The sequence below is a fragment of the Ambystoma mexicanum genome, chromosome 1p (genome assembly GCF_040938575.1).
Source record: "Ambystoma mexicanum isolate Mex_15411 chromosome 1p, UKY_AmexF1_1, whole genome shotgun sequence".
Taxonomy (NCBI): domain Eukaryota; kingdom Metazoa; phylum Chordata; class Amphibia; order Caudata; family Ambystomatidae; genus Ambystoma; species Ambystoma mexicanum.
Window position 1 is genome coordinate 1,308,998,079 of NC_090921.1, and position 25,257 is coordinate 1,309,023,335.

The window sequence follows — 25,257 nt, forward strand, 5'->3', positions numbered from 1 at the left end:
TGCTCTGGCCAACTTCTGCAACCACTCCTTTGCCACTGGAGTCTTCCCATCTGCCCTGAAGCACTACCTTGTGCACCCTCTTCTTAAAGAACCTGCTGTTGACAAACCCTGTCCGGCTAACTATCGCCCAATCTCCATCACTCCCTTCATGGGTAAACTCCTGGAAAAGTTGGCCATCTCCCAGCTTAATCTTCACACTGAATCTGTTGGTTGTCTTCCTGACCATCAGTCTGGCTTCAGAGCTGCCAGAAGCATGGAAACTGCTCTCCTGAACACCCATGAAGACCTGCTCTCAAACCTTGATTCTAACACCCCTGTGTCCTCATCTTACTTGATCTCTCTTCTGCCTTTGACATGGTCAACCATGCCATCCTGTTCAACCATCTCAGTAATAACCTGAGTATCACCGGTCAGGCCCTGGCATGGTTGACCTCTTTCCTCTCTGATCGACCCTCCCAGGTCCAACTTGGGTCCTTCCTCTCCTCTATCTCTATCTTTACCTGTGGTGTCACCCAGAGATCTAACCTCTCCCTGGCTGTTCAACCAATACCTGGCACGTCTTATCCACTGCATTGCCGCTCTCTGCCCTAACTTTCCGTGCTATGCAGATGCCGCTCAGCTCATTTTCAGGCTACCTTCAGCTACCTTTTCTTCGTCTCTCATCTCTCACTGTCTGTCTGCTATCCAGGAGTGGTGTGCCGCCAATTATCTCTGCCTTAATGCCAGTAAGACTGAGATTCTCCGCATCGGCACACCTGCTCCACCCTTTCCTGTCACTCTCTGGCCAGCCTCTCTTGACCCTCTTCCTGCTGCCACCTGCAAGGTTAAAAACCCTGGGGTCATCTTCGACTCCACGCTCTCCTTCTCTCCACACATCTCTGACGTATCTAAGAAGTCACACTACCAGCTGCTCCTCCTCAGAGGTAATCTTCCTTTCCTCTCCTTCCCCCAGAAGCTCACTGTCTCCAGATCTCTGGTTCTCTCTAGGCTGGACTATTGCAACAGCCTCTTTCTAAATCTGCTTGCTTCTACTCTCCGCCCTCTGCAACTCATCCAGAACAGGACTGTGAGACTTGTCATTGGCCTCAAGCCCAGGGATCGTATCTCTCCAGGACTGAAATCTCTGCACTGGCTCCCAGTGGCTGCGAGGATTAAGTTCAAAACCCTCTGCATTGTCCAGAAGGCCTTCTGGGGCATGGGGCCTCAATACCTTCAACTCTCTCTTCCTAAATATCTTCCTTCTCGTGCTCTTCGCTCAGTCGCTTCTCCAAGCATCAAGTTGGTGGTAGATCTCTTTCTTCAGCTGGGGCCTCCCTCTGGAACAACCTCCCTGCCTCCCTGAAACTTGAGGAGGGCCATCTCCGGTTCAGGAAGCACCTCAAAAGCTTCTTCTTTGCTTCTGCTTTCTCTCCTCCTCTCCCCTGTTGAACTTCTGGCTGAAACTTTACTGCTTACCTGGCCAGCCTCTGATCTCGGCCCAGGTTCCCTCCCCCGCCAGTTACACACCTGCACTGCCTCCCTGGCAACCTCTGCACTTGGGGACTGTTATCTGTATCCCTACAGTCCTCCACATGCACTCGACACCTGATGTCTGCACTTACCCTTGCACTTGCCACCAGCTGGCCCTACTTCTTATTGTTTTATTTATTCTATTACCCCATGTACTGCACTGTCCCCACCCCATCTCCCTTTCCGTACTTTCCTCTTCCCCTGTCCCCTGCACTTGCGCGATCTGAATGACACTTGGCCTAGTAGGATTGTTGTCTTTATCTTCCCTCTGTTCCCCCTCTCTTACCGCGTCGTGCCTTGAAACACTTGTGTATAGGCGCGTTATAAATGCCATATTATATCATATCATATCATATCATACCCAGCATAATCGCTGCAGATAGTAATGCATGGCCACTTCCTTTCGTCTTAGTTACTGCAAAGGACTTGCAAAAGACTTGACCAAGTTAACATCAATATTGGCTGCATATATATAATCTATGACAGATTCTCCCTCTGTAGTTCCTTTAAAAAGTGTATTGAATTGTCTAAAACCCCATCTAGCTAAAAATGCAGCCCACATCTTTCCATTATTACACTTTCGTGTTTTAACATTGAGACCTCCTGCACCAGACACTTCGAACAGTTCTTCAAAATCAAATTCCTCAGAGGTCAAGGTAGGACATTCACGGTTCAAAACTCCTGCCAAAATGATAAAACATTATCAATATCATTCAGGTGTATGTCAAGCTCCACTTTTAGTGGATTGAAATAAACATTAATAACTAATACCAAGGAATTAATTTTTCCACAATTATCAGTTATTTCAGTAGCTAAGAATGATTTCGATGGTGAGCTGTATCTTTTTACTGACCTTCCCTTGATAATTTTGACAGCTGTCAGTATCCCACCCTTTGGATGGCCCCTAAAATCTTTGGTAGCACTTGTTTGGAAAAAACTAAATCCATCCAATATCGGAATCTCAGAGAGCAACGTTTCTTGTAAACACACAATCTCATATTTCAAGAATTCATTACTCATAACCTCATTGAGGAAACGATTAAAACCCCTGGTGTTCCAGGACATCATTTTTAACTCATTATGGGGTAGCTTGCAGGGGGAGAGTGCTGAGAAGCGAGGCAAGCCACGGCCAACCTGCTTACTCAAAGTTGATGACAACCTGCCTCGCTCGCCCTTCACCCTCCACACACTTTATATTAAGATTTTTCTCCAATTTATAAAAATGTGTCCTTGCTAAAACTTTGGCTTTCTCATAATAATCGAACCCTTGTTTAATGAACACCTCCCGACAAATCCATACCACATCCTTGACCAACAAAGAATGAAAATGTACTTCACATTTTCCTGGTTGCTTGTAATCAAGTATGTGAAAAAAGTTCAGGTCCCTCGATGCAATTACTGACAGTTTAGGAATAAGTGACAATATTAATAACATCTTAGATCTATTCAATGGTAAGTTCTTTTCACTCGGAAGGATAGATGCAAACACAATTGAGGAGGAATCTAATATATCACCCAAACCTGTCCCTGTCCCCTTTTTCTTCCCAACATTTTTATATGAGAGTTGGTCCAACTTCAACTCCATTGTACATATTTTCAATTCCAGGGAGATATTTGGCAGGTCATTTCCCATACTCTCAATCTAACCACACATTCATTAAAAACTGAAGTTTTACAGTCACATCTTTGACATTTTCTTCTACCTTATCCTCTATCTCTACCACGTCATCATCATCTGATGATGTTCAACAACTTCTTCAATCACCCTATTCTCATTTTCTTCCATTACTGTTGCACAAAACCATCTTTTAATCCCCTGTTTTTCTTTGTTAATATTTTTAGACGTTTTAATTCTATGCACCTCTTTCTTATTCACTCTAACTTTATATACTAATTTGCTTTCATCAATAACAATTGCACCTTGTGAGAAACCTGAAGGTGTCTCACCCACTGGTCCCCGGGGATCTGTCATCCAGGTGGTCGGGACACGGCCATCGCTGTTGGATGCAGTTCCTCGGGATGGAGCAGTGGGGGAAGATCACCTGGATGAGGGGTCTTCGGGGAGTGGAAGAGGGACACCAACCGTTGAGACACGGTACCCCCTTCCTTGTAACACCTTTTCCCCATCCTACCCGCTAGGATACCTAGAAGCTCTACCACCCTCCCCGGCACCCTTTTTTCCAATAAGAACACTTTCCTAACTGGAACTGACAACACACTAACACCAGGAGCCATTTACTTGACATGTCACAACACATGGGTCAGACAGAGTCAGGCAATTGACAATAACCACACACACCTGATGGCCCTTTACCTTCCCCACAGAGATAAAAGGCAGAGCACGAGAGCACACTTACAAGCAAGGCCGAATGCAGGAGGAGACAGCTACACCAAACCAACAGTTCAAACGGAGCATAAAGGCTGCGAGACCGAAAGGGACGTCCTTGCTCTTGCCCTTTTTAACTCAGACCTGCAAAGCCTTTGAAAGGGAAATCATAAGACTGGGAGTTACAGCTGGTGTGCATAGTAGCATATGTCAATGGTGCACGGGGGCCTCCCCAATTGATAGCGCAGGCGAGAGGGAAGCTGGCTACCGTGGCACTATCCTTGGTTCCAGAGATCAGAGAAGCCAACAGGTTCAGCACAGCCGGTGAGTCGGAGGAAGCAGATAGCAAATCTGAACTGTGTTGAGCCTAAGGTTGCAAGTAGCAACATTTATGAATGCAAGGAATTGATGAACAAAGAACTTGTCTGTTTATGAACTTTAAAGAAATACAGTTAAGTTAAGGTTCGGGTGCAGAGGGGGCCGGTACCACGTGTGTGCTCATTCGAAAGTCTCTGACCGGACCTGTTTTGAAACTGCAAGTACCAGAAGGCCCTGGGAGAGGGTGGTCTGAGGCATCAGAGTGGTCCTACAGGGGTCACGTCAAATCCCTTGTACGATTGAAAGTCTCTGACCCGTTGCTGAAAGAAAGCTAGGGGAAGGGAATCCTGCCTGTGAATCGGGGTGAAGTCTGCCACACACAAGAACCTTGTGTTGATATTAAGAGTGAACGGCCGTAGTGAACCCGACATAGGGAGGCCCAATTTGTAAGAAGGATCCAAGCCTGGCAGAGGGAGATCCAAGTGGTGAAGAACAATCGCCCACAGTACAAGATCACCTAAGGAACTTTTGTTTGTTTGTTGTTTTGTGCAGCAGGGCTTCTAAGGCAAGAGACTTGTAGGAAAGAGACTTGGCCACTGAAGGTCCTGGTATCATTGAATGGAAGTGTAACTTCGTGCTAGCGAGGCCCAGAAGTGTGCTCTGCTCAGAAATCTAGCCTTGTCTCATGCTAAAAAACAGTGGGAAGGGAGACCCATACCATCCTGACTTATCATTTTTGTGAACACTTCTTTCTTTTCTGGTGAATAATTTCCCACACTCTTTTCGTAAACATAGAGCTAAGGATTGGCAATCGTTTTTTTTTAAATTATAGGCCATTTTTATTTGGCAAGATGCCACTAGGACTGCCTTATTATTATTTGATGTTTGTAGATACTCCCATTTTAGATTTAGGTTTAGATTAGGCGTTTATCTCACCCATTATAAAGTTCAATAAATAAACTTGAACTGTGATCACTTGTGTCTGTCTTTACTATTGCCACCAAGGGTTCCTTTCATATGGTGTCAGAAGTGGGATGTGACTCAATTGAAACAAATTGGGGAACCCTACAATTTAAACAACGTAGTAATCGAGATTGTATCCGTTCTGTTGCCAGAAAATAATTGATAGGCTTTGTAGTAGTAGGGAAGCTGTCATCCCCCCGTTAAAAGAGGAATGATTCCTACCGATTTAGCTTTGATACGCCCTCCAGGGTGTTACATTAGACTAGCCCCAAAATCTTACAGAATCATGGCAAAACCCCATTTGAAGTTCATCATGGGGACCAAATTGCTCAAGGAATATTGGAAAAGGCACTATTTCCTCAGTTTAAAGAGAGCTAACCCGACAAAACAGATAGAGGTGCATTGGGCTTTGGGGAAGCTGAACAACCTTTTAACATCAAAGAAATGAAGGGATAGGAGCCCACCATCTATCCCGATCTAGCCTTCGCCCAGCAAAAAGACCCTGCTCTTGAGGAAGCCTTTCTAGAGGCTATTCCGGAAGGGGAAGGTAGAGGAAAAGGAAGCCCCCTCTTCTCCTTAAAGCAGGGATTGTTGTACAGGAGAGAAACAAAACTGAAGGGTTAATAAAACACAGTTGGTGATCCCCAGGACCCACTGAAAGGTTGTACTGGAGATGGCACATTCCCACCTTACCGGGGGTCACTTGGAGATATGCAATACCCAAGCACACATTAGTGTGAAATTTTACTGGAAAGGTATCCACGCCGATAAAAAGACCTTTATCAAGACATGGGAAATTTGTCAAAACACTAGCACACACGTTCCAATGCCTGCCCCTTTGAATCCTTTACCCATCATAGAAGTCCCTTTTTCAAGAATCGAAATGGACATTGCTGGACCTCTAGAAACATCCAGATTAGGCAACAAATACGTCCTCGTGATTGTTGACTATGCCACTAGATACCCCAAAGCATTCCCAATATGAAATAATACCACACATAAAATCCTTAAACACCTCCTACCAAATTTTTCCAGGGTTGGCTTTCCCAAGGAAATATTGACCGATCAGGGGTCAAATTTTATGAGTTAGCTCATTGCAGAGGTCAAAGAGCTACTCCATATTACCACCTTCTAAACATCTGTGTACCATACCCAAACTGATGGTATGGTAGAAAGATTAAACAAGACCCTAAAATTAATCCTGCATATATTGGTAGAGAAGGTCTGGAAAGACTGGGATCGAATGATCCCGTGGGCACTGTTTGCAGTGAGGAAAACCCCACAACCTCTACAGGATTTTCCCCTTTTGAGCTGCTTTATAGCAGAGAATCCAGAGATGTCCTGGACATGCTCTGGGAAACCTGGGAAGAATGGGAAAAGGCGCCCATTCCCATATGGCAAACTGCCCCGGAATGCAAGAACATATGAGACTTATTCGAGATCTAGTCAGTACTCAGATGGAAAAGATCCAGAGAAAACTAAAATCTAACTATGACAAGAAAGTAAGCTTGAGATTGTTTTTTATAGGAAAAAACGTATTGGACCTATTACCCACCTCAGAAAACAAGCTTGTTTCTAAGTGGCATGGGCCCTATGAAATAGTAGCACAAACAGGAATCTGCACTTATAAAGTTGTCTAACCAAACAGAAAACAAAAGGTCAATTTATACCACATAAAGCTCTCACGATTGTCACAATGTTACCCTTCACTCTCACCTGAGGAGGAGGAGGCGGATGGTTCAGAGTGACTTGATTTGGTGTCCTCTGGTTGCGGTATTGATGTCCCATTCTTGTTGAAGAGATAGGGTCTGTTCCGGGAGGTCGCCACTATGCCCTAAGGATGGTAACAGAGGGGGTTAGAGGCGTACCTCCCGGACACAGCCCGCTTGCAGGGAAAAAGCTGTGAGGCATAAAAAACCCAGCAGATGAAAGCGTCGGGCCGGCAAGGTAAGCAGTATAAACTGGTCCGTTGCCAGCAATAATGCTTCAGGACAAAGGTGAGTAAGCAAGTAGATCGAGGAGGCAGCACAGAGTCAAGGTAAGCAGGTCATGGGAGGGCAGTGGGAAACCAAGAAAGAAGCCTTAGGCAGTGGAAGAAAAATAGCTAGGCTAGCAAGGCAAAGCGAGCAAGAAAAGCAGAGTCGATGCACGACGAAAACAGAGTCTTCACCCAAAGAGGAAAGGCAAGGGTTGCAACGTGAGGAAGGGGGCGGAGCGAGCCGTAGATGAAGAGCCACAGGAAAGCAGAAGGGAGAATTAGACCACAGAGGCACGTTAGAAACTAACGTGGTGGTGCAATCAATGGCAGCACAATCTAGACCACAACTTCCATGAATGCGGATTCATGAGAGTATGCCCCTTCTTATGGGTATGAGATCTGGGTTTTCCTGGAGCAGACAATGAAACCAATGAATCAACCTTGAGGCCTTGATGTGTGTAACAGGTTCCCATGAGTCCTCTGCTGTAGAATATCCCTTCCACTGAACCAGATATTGGAGCCTGCCCTTGCGGTACCTGTAATCACGTATCCTTGCAACCTCATACTCCACAGAAGAGGAGTTGTTCCCTTGTACCTTTTGATCTCTCTTTCTTAAGAAGGATCTGGAATATAAGTGTGTAGCAGAGAGGAATGGAACATGTGATGGACTCGTTGGAGGCTTTTTGGCAATCTCAATTTGAAAGCGACAGGATTGGTCGGTTCCGTGATGGCAAAGGGACCAATGTATCTCGCAGATAACTTTGACAGATGAACCCATCGTGGAAGGTGTTTGGTGGATAAACAAACTTGAGAACCCACCTTCCATCCAGGAACCCCTCTGCGATGAACAGCAGCTTGACACTTACAGCATTGTTTGCTATATGCCAGGTTTTCATGGGCATCCTTGTGGGCCAAAGCGTTGGAATCCAAAGTGGAATGAACAGAAGGTACATTGGACGACTGAAAAGAGTAAGATGGAAAGGCTGTGGATGTCTACCATAGATGCAAAAGAAAGGACTCATCTTGATCGGTGAGTGAGTGGCATTGTTATATGAAAATTCTGCGCTATGCAAAAGACTCACCCAGTTATCTTGTTCAGTGTTGATAAAACATCTTAGGTATTGTTCCACAGTATAATTTAATCATTCTGTCTGGCCATTGGACTGGGGATGGTAACCTGATGTGAGGGCTCGTTCAATACAGAGAAGTTGAAAGATCGTCTTCTAGAATGTTGAAGTATATTGGGAACCTCAGTCAGATAGGAGGGATACCGGGAGGCCATGTAAATGCAAAATTTCCATGAGAAAAACTTGTGCCATCTCAGGGGCCGTGGGTACCCCTCTCAAAGGTTTAAAGTGGGTTATTTTGGAGAAGCAGTCGATTGTAACCATAATGGCTGTACAACCCTGAGATTGGGGGAAGTTCAACCACAAAATCTGTGAAGATATGACTCCAGGGTTCCACTGGCAACTTGGGTTGCTCCAAAAATCAGACTGGTTTGGTCGCAGAATACCTACGCTGGGTGCATATGGAACAGGACATATTGCTGTATGTCTTGGTTGATAGAAGGCCCCCAAAAGGACCGGGTGATGAAATCTGACATAGCTGCGACTCCCTTGTGACCAGCTAGATGAGAATCATGTCTCCATGATAGAATCTGCAGTTGGAATTGACAATGCGCACCAACAAACAGTCAACCAAAAAACAGTCTGTCAGGATTCTCCTGCCTGACAAGGGCCACCGCAGTACTTTGCTCACAGGATGTGTGTGGCAACCCCTGTGGTCGGGCGTTATCTGGCCAGCACCCATGCCCCCTGTATCAAACCATCTGCACAACATCATCGAGTTACTAAGTCATCTACTATCCTCACCATGATGGACATTGCATCAGCAGTCTTTGACCTCAACAAGATGGCAGCCCTAACAGCCGTTTCTGACCTCACCAAGATGGCTGCCATTAAATTGGTTACCACGTAGTATTACAGCAACGCAGTCAGTATAAGAATCCTGCATCTTACAAAGATTCTGATTCTAGGGCCGGAGGCTCGCTGAGTCTCTCTTAAAGACTGTGATTTCCATCCAAGGATATTTCCAGGTATGAGGTATTTACACAGGCTTTTTAGTTAGAATGGCGAAGTGAAAGTTAACAGTCCTTAATGAATTACACTCTTCCACTTCTCCCATTCCAGGTAATCCACTATCAAATAAGAGGAAGAGATTGTATATGCACTGTGACCTTATCTTATACATTTCCTCATCTCTTCCAGTCTCGCCCTTCAAATCCCAACCTTAATTTTCCAAGTTTGTTGTTCCATATGGACTACTGCCTAGGAGAGGACATAACACCCTGCCACCTGTCCTAAAGCCCATCATGCTTGGAGAGGGAAGCAAACTCTAGACTCTGGGCCTCATCACGACTTCAGCGGTAACCCTTAAATCCGGCAGTAGCGCTATTACCGCCGGATTTAAGGGTCCGCCGAATCAGGGCTTCGGCGGATTTCGCCCCAGCTCTGAGCTGGGGGGAATTCTGCCAAAAATTTGCGCTATTACCGCCGGCGGGAAATCCGCCGGCGGTATTAGCACGAAGATTCCCCATTGAGCCCAATGGGGAATAGGGCATTCCCGAATGGGCTCAGTGGGGAATGGGGACTTACATCACTGCCGAACTCGTGATCCGGCGCTATTAGCGCTGGGAAGTTCGACGGTAGGGCTAATACCGCCCTCGCTAATAGCGTTACCGTTACCGCCCAAGTCGTGATGAGGCTCTCTGTTTTAAATCAGGGTATACCGTTCATTTTCCTCTACAAGAAGTATTAACAACGTCGTTCCTGAGAGTCTAGGTCGGTGATCAAGTTACCACCTGACACAATCCCTCCTTGTTAAACAACCAAGCCTAATGAGAGGCAAGGGAATGATTTATGATATGATATGACATTTATAACACGCCTATACACAAGTGTTTCAAAGCTCGATGAGGCAAGGGAGTGGGAACAGAGGGAATACAGAGACAACGATCTTACTAAGCCAGGTGACATTGCGATCGCGCGTGTGCAGGAGAGGGGGAAGGGAAAGTGCGGATAGGGGGAGGAGGCAGTAAAATACATAGGATCAACAGTAAAATATAAATAGAATACATAAAAACAGTAGGTAAAAGTGCAGTCAGCTAGTTGCAGGGGTAAGTGCACACATCAAGTGTCAAAAGCTGGTGGGGACTGTAAGGATATTTGGCGTGTTACAGTACAGAGTACAGTAATACTGCACAAGTAGCACATTTTTTTTGCAGCACCACCACAAGGGTGCGGTGCATTGCTATATGGGTTGCCAGATTAACAAGGAAAGACAGGCTATTCAGTCAAAAACGATTTTAACATATAAGATGCAAATCTATTTTTACAGTTAAAAGCACACGTGCTCATTTAAAAATGCACACTATTTTTCACCTGAAATGCCTATATTGCTAGAGACACATTTGAAAATTAACAGCTAACCTATTAATAATTAACCTGACTAATAAAACCTTATTTAACATAACCCACTAATAAAATGTGTTCTCCACTGCAGAATTAGGCATACTCTGAAAACCATTTAAATGCGTGTGCAGATTTTTTTTTCTTCTCTTCTCTGCCTGATTCTCCGTGTTTTTGTGCACAGTAGCTGCAGGAAGAAGGAAGTCAGATTTGCAACAATTGCAAATGTATAAGCGAAGCTATTGTTGAAGAATAGGAGGATGGGAGATGATGGATTTCATTGGGACACGTCATACAGAGGGCTGAGAGGAAAGTTGTAGTGGGCAGTATCAGGGAAAAAGACAGGCAGACATTTTTCTGCACTACTGGGGAGAGGACCTGGCTGTGGGGTCCTGACTGAATGCAGATTCCTGTGTCCTGCTGCAGTCGAGATTGGGGAGAGCTGAAAGAAAAACCTTTCCACTGGCTGAGGCATTCCTATCTGAAAAAGCTGAGAATTCCAGGCAATGACCCCGGCTTGAGAAGGCAAGCGTTCCTTTTTGCTGGAGTTAATCCAAGAGAGCCACATTCACAAAGAGAACAACTAAAAAGATAAGGTAATGAGAAGTGTGGGAGCTGAGTGTGTACGGTAATATGCAGTCAGTGTAGGATTCCTGTGTGTGTCTTAATCAAATACCAATGTTGCAATTTGAGTTCTGTTCTCCGCCACGCTCTTTGCAGTGTGTCATAGACAATGCTTTGACTGTACCATTTTATTTATTTCTGTAAAGAATGAGATCGTGTCTAAATGCAGCTTTTATAATACAGAAAATATTTGAAAACAGACGGGTGTTTTATTTTCTATTTACCATTACAATGCCGATGATGTGGGGAGATTTTTAAACAGTGCAATGGTCATTTTAAGACAGATGTGTGCATGTCAGAATCAGTATGAATAATTGTGAGTGACTGTAGCATAGCTTGTTGGAGGTACATGAGCCAACGGGAAGAGAGACTATCTGAACATAGCTCCCTACCGTATATAAGGTAGTGGAAATTACCACAAGACTACCACATATAGCTCTCTGTCGTAAATAAGTCAGTGAGTTCGCCCATGGTGGCACACCAACACTATCACTGGAAAATGTGGTATTCCTAGAATGCAGGTCTGAGGTCTCTCTAGTGATCACACGAAAAATCTAAGCAAAGATAAGGGATTCTGGACATTGGGGCCACAAATAAAACAAGGGAATTATGCTCACCAAAATACCACCAACCACGTATACCAAATATGCAGGTCTGGGTGCTGAAATAATGCATGTCCATTGTATTATTGTTGCACATGGCCAAATCTGAATACAAAGAGTGATTATTGCTAAGTTATTTTTTGGCGGTAATAAAATACCGTCAGGCCCCAAATCTCCACAAAATACCCTACATATTTATGGTGCGTTGCAGGCCGGGAAAGTGATCATAGAGTACCTACTGGGCGTGGCAAGCGTGTCTCACACTGCCATTTGCACATTAAAGGGAACCCATTTTATAATAGCAGTGTGCCACTAAAAACGAATTTCAGAATGTCACAAAGGGAAACCACATTCTCAGATCTAGTGCAATATTTAGAGGCAAAGTTATTTGCACATGGGAATTGGTCTTCGAATAGCACGTTAGAATGGAGTAACCGCATTCAGGGTGAGGTGCAGAAAGAAAAACTAGACAATATTTTTGCAGAAGGCAGCATAGTTCAGGTCTGCCTTACAAGATTATTGAATGCAGCCGATAAAAGTGCAGAGAAAGACTGTTTAATACGGCTATGCGGCAAAATATGGTTTATTTTAAACAAGTCCCTGCGAATGCAAGAGAATGATACTCAGCTAATTAACAGGTTAAAGACTGAATTAGATGGGGCAAGTAAAAATCAGGAAATGTTGAGAGCAGAATTGGATGTATGCCAAAAAGACATGCAATTAAAATGCAGAGACTTTGATACTCAGTTATCCAAAAGCAAGAAACAATTTGAAGATAGTGAGCAAGAATTGACACACTTAAAAGCCTTAGTGGATCACATTAGGCAGGATAAAGATGAGGTTGTTTCAGAAATGCAGATTCTACAAAAAGACACAGCCACACAGTTAGAGGAAAGCGCTGAGATTCCTTTACCAGAAGAGTTTCCAGAATTTTCCAGAATGGTAGAAGAGCAGATCTCCTTAGCGGATGCATGTGACAGCGATGGGGATCGAAACGACCTGAGGGAAATATTTATGGAGTTTAAGGATGTATTTGCAAAAGATGCTTATGATTGTGGTTTAACTGATTTACATGTGGCCACACTACCAGAAGGTTGTAGCAGAAATCCAGTGTTTGTACGCCAGTATAGACTACCGCTGGCATGTTTAGAATCATTGGCAGAGATTATTAAAAATTTGGAATCACGGGGAATAATTAGGTCCATTCATAGCACATCCAATACGCCTATATTAGGTGTGTTAAAGCCAAATGGTCAATGGCGGCTGTGTGCAGACTTAAGAGAGTTAAATAAAAGGGTACCAGTATCTAGGTGGCCACTACCATTCATTGATCAGGGCCTAGCTCAGATACATGGTTCAAATGTATTTACCACATTAGATCTCACATCTGGATATTGGTGTGTGCCATTGGCAGAGGAGATACAACACCTATTTTCCTTTACATTTGACAGGACTCAATATGCCTGGCTTAGAGCTCCGTTCGGGTACATCAATAGTGGGAGTGAATTTGGCATATTTTTGAGAAAGGCCATGCCGGATGCAGCGGAAAGAGGAACAATAGTTTATGTGGATGATGTCCTGATAAAAAATGAAAACCTTAAAAGCCATTTTGATGAAATAAGACATGTGCTTGGCCAATTGCAGAAAGCAGGCGCCAAAGTATCTTTGCAAAAAGCACAATGGTGCAAGAAAAAAGTGAACTTTCTAGGGCATGAAGTGACTGAACATGGGCTAAATCCACAAAGGAAGAAAATAGAGGCCATACAAAGATTAAAAGATCCTAAAAATGTGAAAGGAGTAAAAGGTTTATTAGGGATGACAGGCTATAACAGAAAGTTCATTGAGAATTATGCAGAAATCACTCAACCATTGACTAAACTGCTTAAACTAAATACTCCCTGGAGATGGGAAAGAGAGCAGTCTGATGCAGTGGCTAGATTGAAGGAATGTCTTGTAAAGGCACCATGTTTAGCATACCCCATAAAGGACAGGGATTTTCTTTATAGAAATAGGCTTTTCTGAACATTGTATGTCAGCAGTGTTATCACAAAAACACGATTTGAATCACAAAACCATTGCATATGCAAGTAAGGCATTTTCCCAAGTTGAAATGAAATTTAATGAAAAGGCCCAGTGCATAACTTTAATGGGGAGGAGGTGCCCATCATAGGTGTAACTGAGGTTGACATAAAAATAGGAAAGCACAGAATGAAACAAGAGGTATTGATCACATCTATTTGTGAAATTCCATTTCTGATGGGGACAGATTGCCTGAAAAGATTGTCTCCTCTCATAGATGGGGTGAATGGAGTGCTGTGGTCCTTAACCAAAAAACCATTGAGGCCTAAGAAACTAAAATCACAAAACAGCAATATAAAAGAATGTCACACCGTTGCCAAAACAAATGATGCTGTGGAGGTATATCTCCAGAATAGCTGCATACCTAGTGTCACTGTTATATTAATGTGTCAAGACAAAGATCAGAGCGACAATGAAAAACTACCTGTACAAATATACTTGGACCCAAGGAAAGATTGGCAGACTGCTATAAATGAGCACACATTACGTTTCTATTTAAAAGAGAATACATGCAAACAGAATACTGTTCCTAAAACAGATTCAGAAAAACACATTACCACTCTGGCAGAAATACACATGGAAGATGAGCAACCATGGGTTCACGTTGGTATAAATGATTATCTTAAAACAATAAAAGCCACTTTAGCGCTTGAACATGAAAGGAGTTTCATTAATGAGAAATTGTTGCAAAAAATTATGGAGAGGGAAGAAATCCCGAAATTTAGGATTAAAAACCAATATGTTTCTGGGTTGGACAGTCCAGACTTTGAAAACCGAATTGCAGGCAGATGCATGCTTAAAATTAGCATTGGGCAGAAAACAATTTACCATAATGTATGGATAGTGAATGGAGCACAAAATGAATTTTACATGGGCAATGACATCATGCACAGAATGTGTATGGTGTTAGATTTCCTTAATCAAAAAATATGGTCACGCCTAGGTGGGCCGGCACCTGAATTTGAAGACAAAAGAAGGGCTTATCATTGTGCACAACTGGTTCCTTATGCCATCGAATTACAAATAAGGAAAGATACTATTATTCCTGCATTTACAAAACAGTTTGCAATAACACTGAAATGCAAAAATGGGCAGCAGATGAAAGGCTCTGATGCATTTGTATGCCTGAATGAATCCATAAAACAGCAAGGCCTGGATTATGAATACATTCCATTGGTAGACATTGGTGAGGGATCTGTAAAAATCATGGTAAATAATAAAGGTTGTCAGGATATTCATTTAGAGGAAAACTCCCCATTAGGAATGGCCATACAAAAATCACATTATACGGCAGATTTAAATAACATGGTGATTGGGAATATTCCTGAAAAATATGTAGATGCCAAGGGCGAGTTGCCAGAACACCTGGACTCTCAGCCCAAAGGAATATTTAAAATTCATTCTGTGTATCCTTATGATTCAAATGAGACAGTGTGCTGCCATCAAGAGGATTGCATAATATTTAATTTAAATGAAAATGAAACAGGAAATCAGCCCATTGAAGTGGAAGCTGATATGCCAAAATATTTAAAAGTGGCAGCTCTACTCCTGCACCAGATTGTAGTGCGCAAACAGCAGCCACATTACTGGTGAACCATGTGTTCTCAAGGTTTGGGTTGCCACAAAGAATTGAGTCAGACAGAGGAAGTCATTTCACAAGTACTCTAATGAGTAAGGTATGGCAAATACTAGGTGTGAAAAGGAAACTACATATCGCATATCGGGCGGCGTCTTCAGGTACAGTTGAAAGAAGCAATAGGTCTGTTGTGGATATTTTAAAGAAATTTGTGGCAGAAGCAGGTTCCAGCTGGGATTTACGTTTACCGTTGGTTCTGATGGCAATCAGGTCGACTCCTGCCAAAGCAACAGGTGTTAGCCCCCATGAGGTCTTGACAGGTAGGAAAATGGTGTTACCACAACACCTACTATACAGAACACATGAGCAAACTCTAGTGAGTGCATCCACGGTTCATGAATATATTGATGAACTGAGGAGGCATTTGCAACATGCATTTGCTTTTGTGCAGAGAAATCTGGAAAGGGCTGCTGACAGTGCTAAGTCATATTATGACAAAAAGACATCAGTAAAGGAATACAATGTAGGGGATCAGGTGTACAAGTTTCATTTTGGAAAAAGTAAACAGAAAAATTCTAAATTTCTAGCAGCCTGGCAGGGGCCATTTCGAATTATAGATAAGGTTTCTCCTGTAGTGTATAAAATTTTGAAAAATGAAGGTGAAACAGCAATAGAGCAGTTTGTCCATGTAAATCAAATCAAACCATGCCATCCCAGACATGAGATCAGGCGGCTTGAGCATGTAGAAACAGATAAAATCACTTGAACACAAAAAGAGAAAATAAATGGGTACAATCAGGAGGCAGTGACAAAGAAGTTAAAAAGTTGATTGTTATGATGGCACATAAACACTGTAGTATATGTAAAATATAATATAAAATAAATATAAATAAATAAATAAATAAATAAATGCACATATAATGGAAGCTCATGGTTGGTGTGCAGAGAGAAAGTGTATTAAATATTGAATGCTGTTTTATATGTGTTTGTTTTCTTTTAACTTGTGTTTAATTTCAGAAAAAAGAAAAAAAAAAAACGAAGTATTTTTACCAAGCATGTTTTATTTTTGGCAAAAGGATGAAGTTAGTATTGTGCTATGTACTTAATCTGTTTATTTTCTATTTTGATTTAGACAATTAACATTATTTGGTCGGAGGTTCCGGGATCAGAGGCCACGGGAGACGATGGAGTCCTGGAGTCCCCTGGATGAAGACCAAAAGATGCCTGCCTCCAGGTGGAGGTGAAGACAAAATAACCGAAATGCCAAAAGAGATGACTACTGTGGATTCAAGATTGCCAAGATGAAAGAGTACTCGAATGAACCGAATAACATCGCTGGTCGGGACATACCAAAAGAGACAAAACAAAAGTTCCGGCATATGAAGTTCCACGTATTTATTATTTTAATTATTTATTTTAACTTGTTATATTACTTATTTGTTTTAGTTAGTTGTTTTATTTCATTGTTTTTAATTGACTTGGAAAATTTAAACTTAAAGTAATGCCACTTCCACTGAGAAGGCAAATGTGGAACATTTTATGAACTGATGGACTCAGATGAAATGTTGATTGCAAATTTTCATTGATGCACATGAATATTCATTTTGTTGGATTGCTATATTGTAAAAAAAAATAGAACAAGTTGTTTTTAGGAATTGGCTTGGATTATAGCCAAGTTCTAAAAACAAAAGGAGGGTATATGTAAGGATATTTGGCGTGTTACAGTACAGAGTACAGTAATACTGCACAAGTAGCACATTTTTTTTGCAGCACCACCACAAGGGTGCGGTGCATTGCTATATGGGTTGCCAGATTAACAAGGAAAGACAGGCTATTCAGTCAAAAACGATTTTAACATATAAGATGCAAATCTATTTTTACAGTTAAAAGCACACGTGCTCATTTAAAAATGCACACTATTTTTCACCTGAAATGCCTATATTGCTAGAGACACATTTGAAAATTAACAGCTAACCTATTAACAATTAACCTGACTAATAAAACCTTATTTAACATAACCCACTAATAAAATGTGTTCTCCACTGCAGAATTAGGCATACTCTGAAAACCATTTAAATGCGTGTGCAGATTTTTTTTTCTTCTCTTCTCTGCCTGATTCTCCGTGTTTTTGTGCACAGTAGCTGCAGGAAGAAGGAAGTCAGATTTGCAACAATTGCAAATGTATAAGCGAAGCTATTGTTGAAGAATAGGAGGATGGGAGATGATGGATTTCATTGGGACACGTCATACAGAGGGCTGAGAGGAAAGTTGTAGTGGGCAGTATCAGGGAAAAAGACAGGCAGACATTTTTCTGCACTACTGGGGAGAGGACCTGGCTGTGGGGTCCTGACTGAATGCAGATTCCTGTGTCCTGCTGCAGTCGAGATTGGGGAGAGCTGAAAGAAAAACCTTTCCACTGGCTGAGGCATTCCTATCTGAAAAAGCTGAGAATTCCAGGCAATGACCCCGGCTTGAGAAGGCAAGCGTTCCTTTTTGCTGGAGTTAATCCAAGAGAGCCACATTCACAAAGAGAACAACTAAAAAGATAAGGTAATGAGAAGTGTGGGAGCTGAGTGTGTACGGTAATATGCAGCCAGTGTAGGATTCCTGTGCGTGTCTTAATCAAATACCAATGTTGCAATTTGAGTTCTGTTCTCCGCCACGCTCTTTGCAGTGTGTCATAGACAATGCTTTGACTGTACCATTTTATTTATTTCTGTAAAGAATGAGATCGTGTCTAAATGCAGCTTTTATAATACAGAAAATATTTGAAAACAGACGGGTGTTTTATTTTCTATTTACCATTACAATGCCGATGATGTGGGGAGATTTTTAAACAGTGCAATGGTCATTTTAAGACAGATGTGTGCATGTCAGAATCAGTATGAATAATTGTGAGTGACTGTAGCATAGCTTGTTGGAGGTACATGAGCCAACGGGAAGAGAGACTCTCTGAACATAGCTCCCTACCGTATATAAGGTAGTGGAAATTACCACAAGACTACCACATATAGCTCTCTGTCGTAAATAAGTCAGTGAGTTCGCCCATGGTGGCACACCAACACTATCACTGGAAAATGTGGTATTCCTAGAATGCAGGTCTGAGGTCTCTCTAGTGATCACACGAAAAATCTAAGCAAAGATAAGGGATTCTGGACATTGGGGCCACAAATAAAACAAGGGAATTATGCTCACCAAAATACCACCAACCACGTATACCAAATATGCAGGTCTGGGTGCTGAAATAATGCATGTCCATTGTATTATTGTTGCACATGGCCAAATCTGAATACAAAGAGTGATTATTGCTAAGTTATTTTTCGGCGGTAATAAAATACCGTCAGGCCCCAAATCTCCACAAAATACCCTACAGGACTGTAGGGATACAGAAACAGCCCCCATGTGCAGGGGTTGCCCGGGCAGCAGTGCAGGTGTGCAGCTGACGGGTGAGGGGACCTGAGCCCAAGATCAGAGGGTAGCCAGGTGACCAGTGCAGTTGCAGTCAGGAGTTCAGCAGGGGAGAGGAGAAGAGAAAGCAGAAGCAAAGTGGAAGATCTTGCGGTGCTTCTGGAACCAGAGATGGTTCTCTTCAAGTTTCAGGGAGGCAGGGAGGCTGTTCCAGAAGGAGACCCCAGCTGAAGAAAGAGATCTGCCACCAACTCGTTGCTTGGAGAAGCGACTGACCCTGAGGGAGTTGGAGGCGGATAATCGAAGAGCTTGAGAAGGAATATTTTTAGGAAGAGAGAGTTGGAGGTATGAGGCCTCAGGCCCCAGAAAGCCTTGTAGACATTGCAGAGGGTTTTGAACTGAATCCCCGCAGCCACTGGGAGCCAGTGCAGAGATTTCAGTCCTGGAGGGATAGGATCCCTGGGTTTGAGGCCAAGGACAAGTCTCGCAGTCCTGTTCTGGATGAGTTGCAGACTGCGGAGAGTAGAAGCAGGCAGATTTAGAAAGAGGCTGTTGCAGTAGTCCCGCCTAGAGAGAATCAGAGATATGGAGACAGTGAGCTTCTGGGGGAAGGAGAGGAAAGGAAGAATACCTCTGAGGAGGTGCCGCTGGTAGTGTGACTTCTTAGAGATGTCAGACATGTGAGGAGAGAAGGAAAGATTGGAGTTGAAGATGACCCTGAGGTTTTTAGCCTCACAGGTGGGAGAAGGAAGAGGGCCAAGAGAGGCTGGCCAGAGAGTGACAGGAAAGGGTGGAGCAGGTGTGCCGATGAGGAGAATCACAGTCTTACTGGCATTAAGGCAGAGATCATTGGCAGCACACCACTCCTGGATAGCGGACAGACAGTCAGAGATGAGAGAAGGAGAAGAGGTGGTGGAAGGGAGCCTGAAAATGAGCTGAGTGTCATCCGCATAGCACTGAAAGTTGGGGCATAGAGCAGCAATGCGGTGGGCAAGAAGTGCCAGGTATTTGTTGAACATCCTGGGAGAGAGGTTAGACCCCTGGGGAACACCACAAGTATAGATAGAGATAGAGGAGAGGAAGGACCCAAGTTGGACCTGGGAGGGTCAATAGGAGAGGAAAGAGGTCAGCCAAGCCAGGGCCTGATTGGTGATACCCAGGTTATCACAGAGACGGTTGAGCAGGAGGGCATGGTTGGCCGTGTGAAAGGTAGAAGAGAGATCAAGAGAGATCAAGTAAGATGAGGACACAGGGGGTATTGGAGTCAAGGTTGGAGAGCAGATCTTCACAGATTTTCAGCAGAGCAGTTTCCATGCTCTGGCAGCTCTGAAGCCAGACCGATGGACATGGAGACAACCAACTAATTCAGTGTGAATATTAAACTGGGATATTGCCAGCTTTTCCAGGATTTTGCCCAGGAAATGAGTGATGGAGATTGGGCGATAGTTAGCAGGGCAGGAAGGGTCAGCTGAGGGTTTCCGAAGAAGAGGGTGAAGCCTTCTTGACCTCTTGTAAGAATGATGTAATGGTTAAGAGAAACTAGTTTCTCAAAAGCATGGGTTCCTGATGTGGGACGATGTCTGAACATAACCCTGGATTCTGAGAAAGACCGTCAGCGACAGTGTTCTCGCTACCCGGAATGTAAGTTATAACAAAGTCATATTGGGCATAAAAGAAAGCCCATCAAGCCTGTCTAGAATTGTGACAGTCCATCTGCTGTAAGACTTTGAGTTTGCGATGATCTGTTTGAATCTCGAATGGACGAAGGGAACCCTGAGAAGATGTCTCCATTCTGCACACGCTTGTTTAGTGGCCAGAAGCTCCTTCTCAAGGACCGAATAGTTGGCTTCTCTGGGAGTCAAGGTTTTGGAAAAACAGGCGATAGGATGCTCCAAGTCGTTGACCAATTGTTTGAGTACTGCTCCTGTGGCCCCAGTGGAAGCATCCGCCTCCACAATAAATGGTAGATTTTGATCAGGTTGCCTCAATATGTGAGCCGAGCAGAACCTTTTCTTAAGTTCCAGAAAGGCACCTTCAGCCTTAGAATTCCAAGAGAACTGGAAATATTTTTGAGGAGTGCAGTTAAAGGAAGAACCAAATGAGAAAAGCCCTGTATGAATTTACGGTAGAAGTTGGCAAGTCCCAGAAATCTTTGTACTTCTTTGAAAGAAGAGGGTGATGGCCATTCGAGTATGGAATATATCTTTTTTGGGCCCATCTCGACAAGACAAGATAAATCCTAGGTATGGAATTGGAGATATTTAGAATAAGCATTTTTTGGGTTTGACAAGCAGGTGAAGGAAATGAAGTTGCTTCAGGACCTCTGTAAGATGAAGGCGATGTTGGTCTAAACTGGAAGAGAATACAAGGATATCATCCAAGTAAACAATACCAGAAAAATATAGGAAGCCAGCGAACAATCTGTCCATGAAGCGTTGAAACACCGCCGGGACGTTGACCAGCCCAAAAGGCATGACTCGGTACTCGAAATGACTGTACCGGGTGCGAAAATCGGTTTCCATTCATCCCCCGCTCGGATCATGAATAGGTGGTAGGCACCTCTAAGGACCAGCTTACTGAATATTACAGCCCCTTGAACAATCTTTATTGTGTCTTTGATAAGTGGCATCGGATACCGGTCTCGTACGGTGACCATGTTGAGACCCTGGTAATCGATACATGGTTGTAATTCCTGTGTGTTTCTCTTAGGGATGAATAATAAAGAAGCCCCAGCTGGGATTTGGACGGTTGAATAAGACCTTTCTGCAGGTCATTATCGAGATACTCCCGAAGAGCTGCCTTCTCAGGAACGGTCAAGGAATACATCCTTCTGAAAGCTATCATGGCTTCAGGTGTTAAATCAATGGCACAACGCTGGATCATCTTGTGGATTTCGCAGAATAATATTTCTTTAGCAGAACGTTCTTCATTTTATTTATGCCACTAGTGTGTATGGTTGAATAGAGGTGTTAGAATGTGTTTGTGTGTTGGAAACTGTGGATATTTTGTGTAATATTTTTCATTTTGTGTAATGCTTGCCATTATTTTTTACCCCTTAGGCCCTACTGCGCATGTGTGTGTGTGTGTGTGTTTGAGTGTGTGTGTGGTGTGTGTGAGTACGGCTCTACTGCGTATGCCTGAAAAGGAGTAAGATGAGTAATGTGTATAGCTGTCTGCAGATGTTTTGGTGCAATCTGCACAATATTTGTCATCTTTCTGTATATTTTTCATTTAATTTTGTCCCTCCGACCCTATTGTGCATTTATTATGATCGTTCTGATTGCTTGATGTTGTCAGGGCTGGGGCTGGTCTGGGGGTAAATGCCCTTGTGGTTAACCTGGGGGGCGGGCAAGCAACCAGAAAGCGCCCCACCAAGTACTCCAGGCGTGTTCTCCACCCTTTCTGTAGGACCGTGGTCCAGGGATGGAGAACAGCCCGAGAACTTCATTTCCCAGTGGGCCGCTCGCCGCTTGGGCCTGCTCGGAGGAAGACTGCCACGCCCCTGACCGCGCCCGCACCAGCGCGCATGCGCGAGCCGCGCCCGTAGGGAGCCGCTCGCAATACTGACCGGCGTCCTGGAAAGACGTGTTCTCAGGAGCTCCGGAGGCAAGCTTACGCGGTTCGATTCCGCCCGATGCCTGCAAACCCCAGGCCCCGCGTACAAGGCATAGATAAGTACAAGCCTTACCTTGCATTTCATACTCGAGGGGGGTCACGCAGTAGAAGCGGCGCAGAGGCCCACCAGCCCACCGCGAGCCGGAGCGCAAAACTCCTGCAGGGAACGCTAGAAGTTAAAAACGTCCATAATCACGCATGAGACTCGAACTAACAACGCCCGCATGTTGATTTTGATTAACAGTAAAGTCGCATGACTCCGGACCGGCGCTTCTCGCCGTGCAGGGTATTCTGAACCCACTAACCAATCACGCGCACACCGCGCACATATATTGACTCTAGTTTTGCTCTTGCAGAGAGACAGGAAATCGGGGAGAAGTTCGTGGCCAATCAACACGAAAAGGCCAGAAACTCATGCTGAAATCTAAGCTAAGTACCTTATTGCTTTGGGCAAGACCTATTTGGTACTGCATGAAGTGAATGCAGGTTTGGGAGGGCAGTTGGGCAATTGCTACAGATGCTGCATGAAGTAATGCAGTTTTGGAATTCCGCATGTTGTAATGTGGGGTAGTCTGCAGTCGATGTGTTACTTGTGATGTCCTGGTTAGGGGCTCCAGTACAAAAGCCCGAGGTGAACTCAAGCATTCAGTAAAAGAGTGAGAGGTGAGAGCAGGAGTGCATGGGCGGAGTTTCATGGAACAGGAGCCGAGGAGCATGTAACCCTGACATCCCCCTTCCCATCCAGAACCTCTACCTAAACCTTTTTCTGGTGTTCCTAACTTCCTTACCTATCCAACCAACGGACCCTAACCCTCTTTCCCCGAAGAGTCAAGGTTTCCTGTGCTGTCTATCTCCAGGTGCTGCGACCTAACGGAGAGGGAGGCGTTTTAGCTGCGTTTGTGCTGCCTCTACGCCTGGAAGGAGCAAGGTCTGACAGAATTGCGAGCCCAAGTATTGTATAGGTGCCCAGGCAGCACAACCATGGCGGACATGGTAGCGCTACTCCAGGAACTAAAAGCGGAGCTGGCGGCAACTAGGCAGGATTATCAGACCCTGGCGGGCAGGTACATACCTTAACGGTGCAAAATCAGGCCCAGGCCACTCCCTTACCCAGAGCCCCCCCACCAGTCCCGGTACAGGTACAGGTAGCTACTGAACCATCTCTACCCTTGGCAGCTCCGGAACGATACCATGGAGACCCTCAGAACTTTAATCAGTTTATTATGCAGTGTCAGTTGCATTTTTTAACAAAACCTGTAGTGTTCCGGACAGCTCAGGCTCGTACGGCATTCGTGATTTCCTATCTCACCGGGGATGCCGCTTCATGGGCCACGCCGCTAGTCCGCAAGGACGATGCCTTGCTCTACAGCTGGGAAAATTTCCTGGAGGAGTTTGGTAGAATATTCAATCGTAGGGCCGCTTCATTGCTTAAGGATAAGGAGTTGATAACTCTAAGACAAGGAAACAAAGATCTAGTCACTTACGTTACCACATTTACTCGACTGGCTATGGAAACGGATTGGCCGCAGGAGAAAAGGATGGCTTTGTTCTATCAGGGTCTTAGGGAGGAGCTGAAGGATCTGGTAGCTCAGGTGGAACCCCAGCCTGAAGATTGTTCAACTATGATTGACCTCGTTCTTCGTTTAGATCAGAGACAGAATGACCGGAGACAGGATCGACGTCGTTGGGAAAACAAACCGATGGTGAGATTGGACCAACAGAAGCCCATTCGGGTGTCAGACAAGGGGGCTGATGAACCAATGCAAATAGGTTGAATTCGGGGACCTCTCTCCAAGGAAGAAAGGGAGAAGAGGAGAAAGGACAAACTATGCCTATATTGCGGAAAAGCTGGCCATTTCGTATGGGAATGTCCCAACAAACCGTCCAAGGGAGGGGCGTCGGGAAATGCGCTAGCTCGCCCATGAGGGTGGCAGGAGCGAGCAAAATGAAAAACACCCCACACATGCTGGCAAACGTACGCACAAATCAGATAACCCATGTGACCTTAGAAGGATGTCTGCAATGGCAGGGAAAGCGTGTTCCGGTGACCTTGATGGTAGATTCCGGCGCCACAGGAAACTTCGTGGATGTGCAGGTGGCCAAGAGGTTGGGTCTCCCGGTAAATGCAAAGACAGTTCCTGAAGAAATGAAATCAGTAGATGGTTCGCCTTTAGTCTCTGGGCCAGTTACTCAGCAGACAATACCTTTGTTGTTGGAATGCAGCACAATACATCAGGAAACGCTCAGTTTTGAAGTCATAGCAGCTCCACAGTTTGGCTTCATACTGGGGCTCACTTGGTTGAGGCTCCACAACCCATCCGTCGACTGGAATGCCGGCACAGTCCAGTTCAATTCCAGTTATTGTCAGACACACTGTCAAATAACCCCACCAAAGCCTTTGACCCATTACGTGGGAAGTAGTGAGGTAGCAGGTTTGCCAGCAGAGTACGAGGAGTACAGGGATGTTTTTAGCAAGACAGCAGCCGAAACCTTGCCCCCGCACCGGCCTTTTGATTGCCGGATTGACCTAGAAGCAGGTGCAGTGCTACCCTGCAGTCGGATATACGCCCTCACCGAAGCCGAAAAGAAGTATTTAAAAGAATACATAGAATCCAACTTGGCCAATGGTTTCATCAGGCACTCCACATCTCCGGTTTCTTCCCCCCTATTCTTCGTCCCCAAAAAGACCGGAGACCTAAGAACTTGTATATGCTACAGGGCAATAAACAAAATAACCACCAAGAATCGTTATCCCTTTCCCCTGATACCTGTGCTGTTGGACCAGGTACGTG

At 44.3% G+C, this 25,257-nt stretch overlaps 1 protein-coding gene across 8 annotated transcripts in view; it reads right to left on the reverse strand.

Annotated features, from left to right (window-relative positions):
- Positions 1-25,257, reverse strand: part of FLT3LG (fms related receptor tyrosine kinase 3 ligand) — a 619,298-nt gene that overhangs the window by 247,007 nt on the left and 347,034 nt on the right. The window contains exon 2 of one of the 8 annotated variants that reach the window (XM_069606326.1): positions 6,833-6,950. The exons of the other annotated variants lie outside the window; for them this stretch is intronic. Coding sequence (XP_069462427.1) covers positions 6,833-6,904 — 72 coding nt within the window. The 5' untranslated portion in view covers positions 6,905-6,950. The remainder of the gene's footprint in view (positions 1-6,832; positions 6,951-25,257) is intronic. 8 annotated transcript variants of the gene reach the window in all.